At 38.8% G+C, this 13,168-nt stretch overlaps 1 protein-coding gene across 1 annotated transcript in view; it reads left to right on the top strand.

Annotated features, from left to right (window-relative positions):
- Positions 1–160: 160 nt before the first annotated feature.
- LOC106812428 (nephrocystin-1-like) overlaps positions 161–13,168 on the top strand; it is a 23,218-nt gene continuing 10,210 nt past the window's right edge. The window contains exons 1-14 of the mRNA XM_014816305.1: positions 161–373; positions 4,489–4,704; positions 5,513–5,574; positions 5,678–5,787; positions 6,251–6,387; positions 6,720–6,814; positions 7,306–7,375; positions 7,681–7,773; positions 11,431–11,512; positions 11,724–11,818; positions 12,141–12,216; positions 12,486–12,544; positions 12,798–12,872; positions 13,062–13,168. Coding sequence (XP_014671791.1) covers positions 308–373; positions 4,489–4,704; positions 5,513–5,574; positions 5,678–5,787; positions 6,251–6,387; positions 6,720–6,814; positions 7,306–7,375; positions 7,681–7,773; positions 11,431–11,512; positions 11,724–11,818; positions 12,141–12,216; positions 12,486–12,544; positions 12,798–12,872; positions 13,062–13,168 — 1,343 coding nt within the window. The 5' untranslated portion in view covers positions 161–307. The remainder of the gene's footprint in view (positions 374–4,488; positions 4,705–5,512; positions 5,575–5,677; positions 5,788–6,250; positions 6,388–6,719; positions 6,815–7,305; positions 7,376–7,680; positions 7,774–11,430; positions 11,513–11,723; positions 11,819–12,140; positions 12,217–12,485; positions 12,545–12,797; positions 12,873–13,061) is intronic.

Raw genomic sequence — 13,168 nt, 5'->3', positions numbered from 1 at the left:
ATCAGTTAATGTTCAAACCTAAACTAAATAAAACCAGAAAATAGGTTCATGGAAGCGGAAATAAATATAATATATGGAGAAAGTTACAAAAGATGACAGAAGACGGTTACTTTTTATGAAAAATGTATCAATCGTGTTGCTCCTAAGGGCAAAACAATTGGGTAAAACAAACGTCTCCGTGATGGCGTCGTGTTGTTAGTTGTGGTCTGAAAACAATCCATTGAAAGGCAGAAAGGCATTGTTTATTTTGACAAATCAAACCACATTACATGTTTTTGATAGGCAGTATTCCTCTCACTTGGTGGTCATGGCATCTGAAAAGGTACAAAATCTGAAGCAAACGAGAAAAGATTATGGGTCACTACAAAAGCAGGTGAGCAACGCAGGAATTTCATACACTTCCATTCCAGTTTCATGTTCTGTTCTGTCCACCGGCACATGCAGGCCGTATCAATTATATCTCTAGTACTATAGCCCTTGTTCGCCTCAGTACTAGAGCTATATCAATTATTGACCTGAGTAATTCTAAATAAACACATCTTACTAAAAGTAGGAAACACTAAAAGTGAACGATGTAGTAATTACCAAAACCATTCGACTGGAGGCTAAAAAAGACCCGGGTGACAAACCCAGACTCTTACTAGTAGCACTGGATGATAACAACAAGAAGAGCGTTATACTATCACTAGCTCTAGAACTATAGCCCTCCGCTCTGCCGCAGGGCTATAGAACATACTATGGCAATTTCCAGGGAGTAAGCAAAGACAATGTATTTCCAAGTGGAGGGGTGGGCAGGTTGCATCTCCACCAGCTTCTCCCTTCCCCCCTTCCTCATTCTCCACCAGCTTCTCCCTTCTCCCCCTCCTCCTCCACCAGCTCCATTCTCCCCCTCCTTCTCCACCAGCTTCTCCCCTCCTCCTTCTCCACCAGCTTCTCCCTTCTCCCCTTCCTCATTCTTCACTAGCTTCTCCCTACTCCAACTACTACTTCTACTTCTACTCTATATTGGCCACCATCAACATACTGACGATTCTGCCAACGGGAGGTGCTAGTTGAGACTAAAATAAAATTTTCCTTCCCTTTGATTTTCTAAAGTAAAAACAAACAAAAAAGCAAATTTTACTTTAAAAAAACTGCCCTGATGTCGTTTAGGCAGTAATCAGAGACTCTCTTATCTGACTTATTATGACAAACTCTCGGCTGCCATCACTTCTGTGGGTAAGGCGTTCCACTCTGTAATAGACCTGGGAAAGAAGGAGCCTTTCCTGTAGTCACATCTGCACGATGGGATTTGAAAAGAGTGCTCTGACATGTTCCTGGTGCTTCGAGTAGGTGGTATCAGACGGTTGTTGGTATCCAAGTTGACCATGCCATTGACGAGCTTGTACACCATAGCCAAACGGGCAACCCTTCGTCTTGACTCCAGCGTCGGCCAGTTGAGTGTTTCAAGCATGTCAGTAACACTCGACCTGTTGTGGTGGCGGTTTGAGAAGTACCTCGCTGCTCGTCTTTGGACCATTTCAAGATGTTGGCAGTCCTGCGCCTGATATGGATCCCATACCATGCTGGCGTACTCCACCGAGGGCCTAACCAATGAGGTATAGGCAAGTGACTTAACTTCCATTGAGGAAATATTAAGGTTCATTCTCAGGAATGATAGAGTTCTATTTGCTTTACTACAGATTGAGCTGATGTGGTTGTCCCATCAAAGGTCTGATGTTAGTGTGACACCCAGGTACTTGGCTGATGTGGCCACGTTTAAAGGCCTCCTTTAGTGATGAAAAATAGTTACATATATCAAATTAACTATGTTTTGTACAACTACTAAGAAATTTACAGGTTGAATGGTTTTCGGGTGTATGAGAAAAACGAATTTTTTGATGAACACAATGTTAAGAATTTGCGGGAACGCAAAAGCGCCACCTACTTTGGCGCATGACGTCCTCAATTGCCAGTAGCAGCAGCTATGGCAATTGCAGCAGCCTCCAAAGCTGACTCACTCAGCCTGTTCCTCAATCCTCACATGTAGTTTTTGACTATGCGCATGTGTGAACTGTTTAAAAGAGCTCTCTGCTGATTGGCTTAGCAGTGAGGGTGGCCAGCCAATCACAGCGAAGCACACAAGTGTGCTTTGGTTACTGCTCGCAAAATGGCGGCATTAACAAACGATCGATTCCCGCGCTGTCTAACTTTTATTGTGGTGGAATTTAATTGGGGCGGAGGTAATTTAAACGTGGCGCAACGATTGAAACGGGGGGGGGAGTTTTCCCAAACGGGGCGGGCTCGCCCGGTTTGCGCAACGTAGGGAGGGGCTTGCCTATGAGCGATACTGCGCGTGAATATTTGCTAATTAATTAGACTAATCGTGCTTCCATAGACTCAACATTCGCAGAGATTAAGGGTAAGACATGTGTCTATAATAGCTAGAATTTATAGAAATGTAACTCAAATCGTTCGCGCCATATGATAGTTAGAACACGTTCCTACCGGCCATATAGCCGCGCGTATATTATTAGCCTATGAGCGATACCGCGCGTGCATATTTGCTAATTAATTAGACTAATCGCACTTCAATAGACTCAAAATTCACAGAGATTAAGGCTAAGACATGTGTCTATAATAGCTAGAATTTATAGAAATGTAACTCAAATCGTTCGCTCCATATGATAGTTAGTACACGTTCCTACCGGTCATAGCATAATAGCGTATGCGGCGGGAGTGAGCGGGGTTTATTTTTATTCTCCAATCACAGGTCGGAGCAATTCCTCTGTTTAGACGCATGTTCCGCGACTTGCAATAAAAATAGCAATATTACCTACAATCCCGTGCCGCCGGCCATACTGGTAGTCAGAATTGCGAACACGTGTTACCGATATGCGCAATCTAGCGATTTTACATCGATAAATTGTACATATGATAGTGTTAATATAGTAATCTATATTAGCAGTAAGTGGATCCCGGTTTTGCAGACAGGTTTACCAGCGCGTGTTGGGGTGCTAGAGTTCGATATGATTGTGCAGACCCGGTTTTACAGGGTGTTGCAGGCAGGTTTATCAGCGTGGGTTGGGGTGCTAGTCTGCTAGAGTTCAATGAGATTAAACAGGTCCGGTTTTGCAGGGCTTTGCATGCAGGGTTATTAGCGTCGCGAGATTGCACGCAGCACATATGTTCATGGACTTGAGTTTGTTTACATCGCGAGAGTTCAGAAATTTCACCGATTTTACTGCATATAGCTATCAAATGCAGCGTTTTATAACATCTGGGGTATGCACATTTGCCAACTGTCTGAAGTGTATGTAGTATGGACAAGTACTTTTATTCACTAGACAACGTAGCCAAAGCACGCTATATCTCAAGAAAATTTCGTGCATTGGGAATCGACACCCGTACGAGAATGGAGCGAGGACCACAACTTGTGCCCATCACGTACTTATTTGGATCTCATGAATTGACTACTTAACATTCTAGCCGAGACCATTTTATACTCTCAAGGACTTTCAGAACCACAAAAGCGAACATAATTAAAACAAAAGGGCGTGCAATTCTGTTTGGTTAATATTATTGAGTTTTTATATCAATAATTCAGAGCACTTTGTGTCATTGTCATTCCCGTGTTACTATCTGACTGGCAATTCAAAAGCTTCTCTAATAACAGACTTTACGTGGCATTAGTACTACACTGCTGTTACGCTAGTATGAACGTCTGTGTTCACACTCTGACCTGATTTCTATGGTGCGTGGTATGCATTGCGGCATCGTGATAGATGTCTCGCGCTACCGCGAGAAAATTCGAGAGATGGCAATGGTAAACAGAAACAGAACGCAAAATTGTAATCATGTATGATTTCATTGGATTTGGTGAATACGAAGGTTCTAAGACATTTTATCGTTACTTTAGACAATTGCTGTTACTCAAGCAATAATGGTAGGTATCATGAAAGTGGGGAAAACACTGGAAAATTCTCGCAATAGACACTTTAATAGGCGAATAAAATGAGCAGAGGTGCGTTGCTCAATGTACTTGTACCATGCCTGAACTGGTTTCTGGAACCGTCATGGCCGGCGGCATTGCATTGTGGGTAATTTGAAAATTCCCGGAAACCTCTATAGTAATCCTACTCGAAGTACTCGTGACCTTCTTGTGGTTGGCTGTCATTATGGGGCATCTAAATGTTTTTTTATGTACTCTTTATCGCCCAAACAATTCCCAGTAACATCATCTATAATACACAATCTTGATCTGTAGTACATAATATGCTCATCTGTAATACACAATCTCCCCACATGAACAGCATTTTGCACAAGCTCATAAAAGGTGGAAGGGAGAGCAGGTGGTGATTTTTGATTTTGGTGAATGCCAAAATTGAAAACTGACTAATTCATTTTTAAATATCACAGCACAAATCATATACCATCATTCAAGTGCCCACTTACTAGCTTTCCACGGGGTTCAGCTCTATTTACCAGAATAAACGTTTTTTCTTCCAGTTTCTGGCACTCAGCAATGATTTTCAGCTGTATCAGAAATCTGTGATAGCAGATGGTGGGCATGAAACAGTCAAAGCAAAGAAACTGTATGAAAGTTGCCTCAAGCTAAAGACAACAGTGTCGATCACTATCCAGAAAGCTGCCAAAATAGAAACAAAGAAGGAAGCCCAAAAGAAGGAGAAAGATGTGCTTGTCACAGATTTTGAAAAATTGTTGGTAGGTATGAAACTACAGAATTCCTACCCCATGATTAGCTGTATACACTCAAGCTTTTACAGTTTTATGCAATATTTTATTTAATTTTAATTTTTCTTCTTATTTGATTGTTAACAATAGGTGCTACCTCTGCACATGCTTATTTCCCCATATAACAATGCATGAGAGTGATGCATTGCCTGCATACGTGTGTAATGAACCATGGCCATTTAAACACTGATGACGTCAGATACAATATACAACCAGCATTTTCACGGTATTCATTATGCCAGAATCTATCGGCATGAACCCTCCTAAAGCTGTCATCTGCCAGTGGTAGTTACATTTGCTGCGTGGTCAAAAATAGCATTTACACCTCATTACATATAGGTCTGGATTTGTTGACAGTAGCTTGGGGACGTCATGCAGTACACGTCGTTCGTGCGTTTTGCATGGAATTGCGATGGTAACCTCGTAATTTCTGATAATTTCTCAAGGTGCACAGAACATTTTATCAATTTAGTGGTTTCTCTTAGATAGATAATAATAGTAGGATGATAATAGGTTTATTGCAAAACTAGTGTTAACAACGTTACAATTAAAATAAATTTTGCAAACAAGATATCATCAGGCAGTATGAACTGAAACTCTTAGTCATGGATATGTCGCAGTAAGTACTAACAGTAGATGTTTCAGATGCATTCAGTTTCACCCATGCATTTTGCACGAGTTGTGTGTAAAAATGTAAATATGAGGTGACCCATTTTAGGCTAGGCCGCTAGACTGTATGTTTAACGATTTACCGTTTTTGATCGTTTTTGTATTTTAGGGTAACATTGATGCTCTTGCTAAGAAACTGGAACCAGATCCAGTAGAGGATGAATACTTCAGGTTAGTGGTGAATCAATGCTAGCCAATTATTTCATGTTTAATGCACAAGCATTAACCACTGTTACTGTCCTCACCCATGAATATGTTTTGTTTTCATTTATAGAAAGGCTTCAACTGAAGGCTTTGATGAGAATGACAGTTCGAATGGTGAGGATATTGAGGCGAGTAGTGAGGAGGGGGAAGCCGAGGGACAAGTAGGTGATGATGGTGAAGGTAAGCTAATGAGGGGGAAACTGAGGAGGGATTAGGTAAAGGTAAACGTAAGCGATGAGGGGGAAACTGAGGAGTGATTAGGTAAAGATAAACGTAAGCGACGAGGGGGAAACTGTGGGATGATTAAGTAATGATGAATGTAAGTGAGAAGGGTAAAACTAAAAAGCAATTAGATTAAGGAGAAAGTAAATCAGAAGGAAAAAAGTGGAGAGTTTTAAAGGTGCATAATTATGTCTCACTCACTAGCTATTCAATGCCACAGATGTAAAGAGCACAACAAGCGGAACAAGAGGGTTTCATGTGGTACAGGAGTGTGTATTGCCATGATATAATGTTATTTAGTGCAGCATATAAATTTAAAAGCTAATTCAGTACTGAAATGCTATTTAGGTACAAAAATTATTGATTATTAAATGATTGTTAATTTGATCAGTTATCACGTGTAATTTCCTTATAACTGTAGAGGCGAGCTCTGGCGATAGTGACGAGGACGTATCTGTAGAGGAAAGTCAGGATGAGGATGAAGAAGAAGAGGAAGAGGAGGGAGAGCCAGAAGTAGACGATGAACAACACTCAGATGGATCTCACCAGTCTATTAATGCAAGTGCATATCATTGCAGTTCATGCATGCAACAACTATGTACAGAAAGAAATCGTTAGTAAGAACATGTTCTTTGACGTACAGGTTGTATCGTGTGAATTTGTATAGGTGGATGTAACATGCTCCATTAAATGCATATGCGTAAAGTATCCATTCCTGTAAAACATGTCCAAGTTGGCTTTAGAACCGGATGTATATGCATTTGATATGCTATGAATTAATTCCATTGCCCTTGGTTTATGCAATGGCAAACCAACAGTGCACTATCTTGTCGCTCCAGCAAAGATTCCCATCCCTGTTATAATTTCACCTGTTCATATTTTTGTTGCAGGTACATTTGTTTGAAGCTGTAGCCAATTTCGAGGGCCAGCAGAAAGAGGATCTAAGCATCAAAGTCGGGGATGTGTTAGCACTAATTACAGCAAGGTAGTTAGAGGCTTCAATACAGGAGCAGTGTTATCCACATAATAGAAGCAGCATGATTACAGGGCTCCCCTGGATGTTTTAAAGTTTGAGCCAAAACTTGAGCCACCAAAGTTATTTTTAGCCACCATTGAAAAACTATAGCCACTGTTTCCTTTATCATTATGTGCTAAGCAAGGCATAAACAGGTGATAGGTGTGGGAAAATAGGTGTACGAAAATATTTTATGATACAACACTGCAATTTTACGATTTAATTATTCAATCATAATTTTGTGAGCAGTTAATTCATTCGTGAATTATAGTCGCCACTGGTATTTATTTCTCACATTTTGCAAAGGTGGCGAACGCCAGTGATAGCCCTGTGATTATGAAAGTTATGTGATATGGAAATATGGGACTTTGTACCAACCAATAAATATAAGAATGCATATTACTTCATTATATAAGTAACTATTCAAGAAAGATACAAATAATTTGTCTCATTATTTTCAGAGATGATGGTTGGTGGTTAATGGAGAATAATAAACAGGAAACTGGCCTTGTTCCTAGTACATATTTAAAGGTAGGAGTCTCTCTCAAGTGAAGCTATATGTGCAATAAATATTCCTACAATTTGAACATTTATGTAGTTATCATTTGATATCTAGCTTTTAAAACTGGGAAAATTGTGTTTATAAAGTGCATCTGACATGACATAATGTAAAATATTAAATGTTTTCCATCTCTCTATTAAACAGTGTTAAAAGGCTAGCTGTTAAAGTCGATACTAGGTAGTGTGAAATTCAATAATTCCAAAGTTATACTTTAAATATAAAAAGTAAGTTTAGAAAGGTAATTAAATTTTCTTTTTGTGTTTAATATCTAAAGGTGGTTGACCAAGACAAAGTAGAGGATACAAAAGATCGTCCACAATCTAAGAGTTCAGCGCTATGGAGGAACATAAAGCAAGCAGTTGCCGAGGTACTAATTTGTGCTAATAATTGAAACATTTTTCGATTGATGGATTTTCTTCCAAAAGTAAGAACATATTAAACAGTTTGTTTATTTCCTGTTTCAGAGAGATTAATGCTCACTGGTAACATTTTGTTAGAGGTAGCTTGAACATTAGTATCCTCGGAATGTATCAATGCTACTATGCCATTTGTTGCGACAATAATGCTATTTACACAAATGCTATTACAAAATGTTTACAAAGTGCTATTAGATGGCAGTGATGAATCACAAGGGTTAGCATGACTAATGTGGTTTCTGATCATTGGTTTCTCTATGTGCTAAAGGTGGCACGATATAGTTTTAGTTTAGACGATAAAATATACAAAATCTCATGTTATTGAGTAATTAGGTGCATTTAGAATCTACAGTGTAACTTTTTTATGCAGATTTTTGGCTAATACTACAAACTAGAATCAGATTGTCTAAACAGTGCAATAAGGGTCAACAGTCTTTGTGCTAAAAGATGGGAGATATTTTGCAAATTAATAAACGAAAGCAAATCTTGCCCAGAATACCACCTAGTGCCAATTTTCAAATGATTCTGATATGGCCTTGTTACTATAGCCAAAGGCCTCTAATCCGACATGTCCTGGGGATAGATATGTTCGTGGTTATAGAAATTACTGGACATATAATTATTATACTAATCTTTTATGTAGGGTGCAGTTGATGTGCAGCTACTGTGTGTGTGTGTGTGTTTTCTGTTTTTCACCGGCAAATTAGGGCATATAAAGAAGGTATATAAGCATGAAAAGTAAACAGAAACACTAATTGTATTTTCATACATTTTATTTTGTACAAATAACACACAAATATACTACTTGATGGTACTAGAAATTCGTGACGTAATCACTTTAGAGAAGCAAGCAAATCACAAGCACTAATAATGGGAGACTTTAATTACAACACAATAAATTGGAATACACTGGAAGCAGACTGCACTGATGCAGTATTCTTAGATCTCATTGGGGACTGCTTTCTTATACAACATGTTAACATACCCACCAGAGGGAACAATATATTAGACTTGGTCCTCTCAACTGAAGAAGGAATGGTAGAAAATCTATCAGTAGACGAACAGCTTAGTAACAGTGACCATTCAATTGTCAAATGGGACCTGATATCTTCTATTGAAATCGAGGTACAAGATAAACTAATTTTTGACTATGACAAAGCAGACTATGCAGGAATGAGATCATGCTTTTCAAACACGGACTGGGACAAGTGCTTTGAAGGAAAATCTACAAACGAAAATTGGACAACATTCAAGAACATCTTCCATGATGCTGTAGACAAATTTGTACCAAAGAAAAGAAGTAGAGCAAACAATAAACCAAAATGGATAACTAAAGAAGCGTTTAATGCAAGGACTAAGAAACACAAACTTTGGAAAAAATACCAGCAGTCCAAAACCCATGAAGACTACACTGCATACAAATTAGCACTTAACGCAGCTACCAAAGAGATAAGACATGCAAAAAAAAGCTTTGAAAAGAAACTTGCTGAGAATATCAAATATGACACTAAATCATTCTATGCCTACACTAGATCTAAGCTGAAGACAAAAGACAGAGTTGGTCCTCTCACAAATTCTGATGGCAACACTATAACAGACAACACAGAAGCAGCTAAACTACTGAACAGTTTTTTCACTTCAGTATTCACAGACGAAGACATCATCAATTTACCCAAACCAGTTCAACTGTTCACAAAAGACAACGCATTGCAACTCAGCAAAATACTTCCATCTGAAGATGCAATACACAAAAGTCTCGCCAATGTTAAACCAAATAAAGCTCCTGGCATAGACAACATAGTGCCAAATGTCATTAGAGAAGTAGCGAAAGAAGTTGCAACTCCAATCGCAAAAATATTTGAAAGCTCCATGAATGATGGTGTGGTACCAGACGACTGGAGAAATGCGAATGTGACTCCAATCTTTAAGAAAGGAAAGCGCAGCTTAGCCAGCAATTATAGACCAGTTAGTCTAACCTCTATAATATGTAAAGTGTTAGAAAGCCACATCAGGGCAGCCATAGTAGACCATCTGAACCATCACAAGCTAATTAAAGACTCTCAGCATGGGTTCATGAGTGGGAGGTCATTCAGAGAGCTTTTTTGCTTTTTTGTCATCTTAAATATTTTTATTGAACTATTTGATTATGACTGATTTGATCTAAGCCCCATTACGTGTTCATTGCAGCACATTGCCAGATGTCCTAGTTGCTCCACTGGGCTATTTGCACTTTGTATCCTTCTACAGACAGCTGCTAGCAGAAGCACTGCTTTGTGACAGGACCAGAATGGATAGTGCAGGTTTGTAGTTGTTTAATTTTTTCACTTATTTGCAAAATATAGTTCCAATTACCTAGCTTTTGACAACTATGCATCTAGGGAATTACATATTCATCATTCAGATAATGAAATCTGACAAGTAAATTTGCTATTTTTATCACTGCTATGACTTACACCTGTCGTACCTGACGTATAAGACTTGACATACACGGGCGGAAGAATTACAAGAAAAAGCAAATGCAAACTAATGTATGAGCATGCGTTTAAGCATGCACATGTATGTGTCACAGTGTTGGTGTGCGTGTGTGTCAATGCACTCTATTAACAATGAAAAATTTGTTTCAGAGCTCATACACTCGCCTCTCTTGTCAACATTTTCATCTGCGGTAGGCGTGCCTGATCTTATGGATGCACTTCAAGTTGTTTGGGCAGAAAGAGTGAAGACAACCCCTCGTTCAGAGAAGGTACCGATTTGCACCATCTGCACAGCCAAGGGTTGAACACAATTTGTGGCATTATTCCATCTGCAAATATGAGAATATAACAAATATGTCTTAAGGGCTGGTTTCTATCGAGTCACTGTTAAATATAACACTTAGATGCTTCCACACTAGATGAATGCACTAATGCCCGTAATAACATTTGCCACTGGAATAACAAACATTGCTATGGAAACTTGGCTTAACAAGTAATTGTGTTTTACTTGACAGAGAGATGCGGAGCACATGAGAGAGCTGTTTGTGACAGTCTACATGGAGACTGTATACCCATTATTACACAACGCATCATTAGTGTGCTCAAGATTTGACGACCACAACTCTACAGAAGTATGTTGTCAATGCCCCCTTCATTGTACTTATCGTTGCTCTACTTTATATGTGCATGTGGCAGCTTTGTCAATGTGCCACCAATGTCAATCTCCTTAAAATGTCAGGAATTACGTAATGTTTAGCATTATGATTGTCACATGGCATCTTCTGATATCGGCTTTCATCATCCACGTAAGGAGTTTCTGAAGCTTCTATGCTATGCCTGTGAATTAAAGATTTATTGCTGAAATTAACCTTGGCTTCCATTCTAAACCATTAGATTCTATTAGGAAATTAATTTTCACCTCAATTTGCAACTTCTGCTGACCAGAACAAATTAACTATCTATTCAGTCATAATTGATTTAACGTCACTAACTTGCATGCATTTTTAGCTCATCTGACGAAGTCAGATGCAGCTTGTAGAATCGCATGAGCGTGCGTGCGTGCGTGCGTGCGTGCGCGCGCGCGCGCGTGCGTGTGCAAATGATTGGTTTCTTGTGATCTCGTTTCTTGAATAGACAAGTGTAACAGATGTGCTGTCTGCGTTTGGAGCAATCCCTGCTGGCTGTAGACCTTCCATGCTGGGTAAAGTACTATCAGGTAAGAGAAGTCAAACATCAGGATTATTTAAGCGCTATGTCACTGCAGTTTACATAGATGGTAATTGACAATACATCTTAATTTACACAATATATAATTTACATATTGACAATAGATGGTAAATGTTTGGGTATTTGTTCTTGAATAGTATATATTGTTTATGTACATGTAATTTCTTCATGTTTTACCATGCATCATTGTTTTTGTTTAGAGGGGCAGCATACTGTTGCATCGTACCTCGTTCCCAAGCTAAGTGCATCACATGCTGGTTTCAGGGATTTATTCTGGAACCAAAACAGTAACAAGGTATGTTATCTAGTTACACTACTGCTGCAGGCCCAGTGAATCTATTAAAACTATGTATCTAATAACTTAAAAGTAAAAGGCAATGATAGCTAAAGATAAAGCAACTCTTCATGACATCAGTTTCTGATACAGTGACTAGAAGCAACATGAATATATCTCTAGATAATACACAGTTTTATACTGCTAGTCTATTTATAGTTAGCATACTAAAGCTAATACACAATTTAACACTATCTAACGTGCTCACACAAACATGATCATGAATGCTTCATAGTTATAGCTCAGTCTACAGTTTCTCACGTTTTAATTGTTAATTTACCAGATAAGACAGAGGGCGCTACGGTTGCTGAGGATGATAACAATTGTTAGCTGTCGACGCATTCCATTCATCGGTAGAGGTAACCACAGCGGTAGCTTCTCTGAAACTTACATTTAAAAAAATTAAAGTATGACATTTTACTTCACTTATCAGTATATGCAGCATTTCATGCTCTTATTTTAATGAAGTAACAAAACCTATCGGTCATGACTGAAAGGTTTCTGAATGAAGGACTTGCATGTAAGTGTTTAGCTGGCATCCAATCATTGACTTTCATTCTCTTTGCTATAATCAATCCACTTGATTTTAGCTGACTAGCTAGTTAATTATTGCATACAATATTTTCAGCTCAAAATCTCGATGTTACCAGCAGACATGTGAGATTGTGCTTATTTGATGGTAGCAAGGTTAGTGTGCAATAGTGATTTAAATATATTTGAACCTTAAACAAGTTTGCTGTGATAGATGTGCTATTACTCTGTGATCAGTTGAGGAAGAGATAGTATAATAATCAATATTTGGTATTTATACTCAACCCAATCATACATTGGTTAGGTGTCAGAACTATTAGATAGTGCTGACACCTACCGTTCTTGTACTAGCAGTACCGTTCTCTCTCTCTCTCAATCTTATGCTTATGTAATATTGAATTATTTTCAGATATTAAGTAACATTCACACTGTTAGGGCCACATTCACAGAAAATCGGTCTACCACTTGGTCTTTTCCGAGCAGGGTGAGTTGTTATGCAGATAATTTACTCTTGTCCATGTGTCCATGTGTAAATGTCGATTTAGGTTTTTAAAGGTCCCACGTTATCATTAACAAAGCTTTTTGATCTGGTAAAGTCATCAGAGGCTCGTCTGTCACTATGTTCACATGACTTTCATGTTCACCTTGATTTCATTTTTCTCTTTGTCCTTAGCCTAACCACCTGCCGAGTGATGAAGAACCGACATGCTTCCTGCGTTCATCTGACATGTCAAGAACCCTCGGTGCACTGCTTGAGCTAGGCATCAGCTTCATCAGGAA

The sequence above is a fragment of the Priapulus caudatus genome, unplaced genomic scaffold (assembly GCF_000485595.1).
Source record: "Priapulus caudatus unplaced genomic scaffold, Priapulus_caudatus-5.0.1 Scaffold647, whole genome shotgun sequence".
NCBI classification, from domain to species: domain Eukaryota; kingdom Metazoa; phylum Priapulida; class Priapulimorpha; order Priapulimorphida; family Priapulidae; genus Priapulus; species Priapulus caudatus.
Note: the sequence above shows the minus strand (reverse complement) of the source record. Positions and strands in the feature narration are given on the sequence as shown.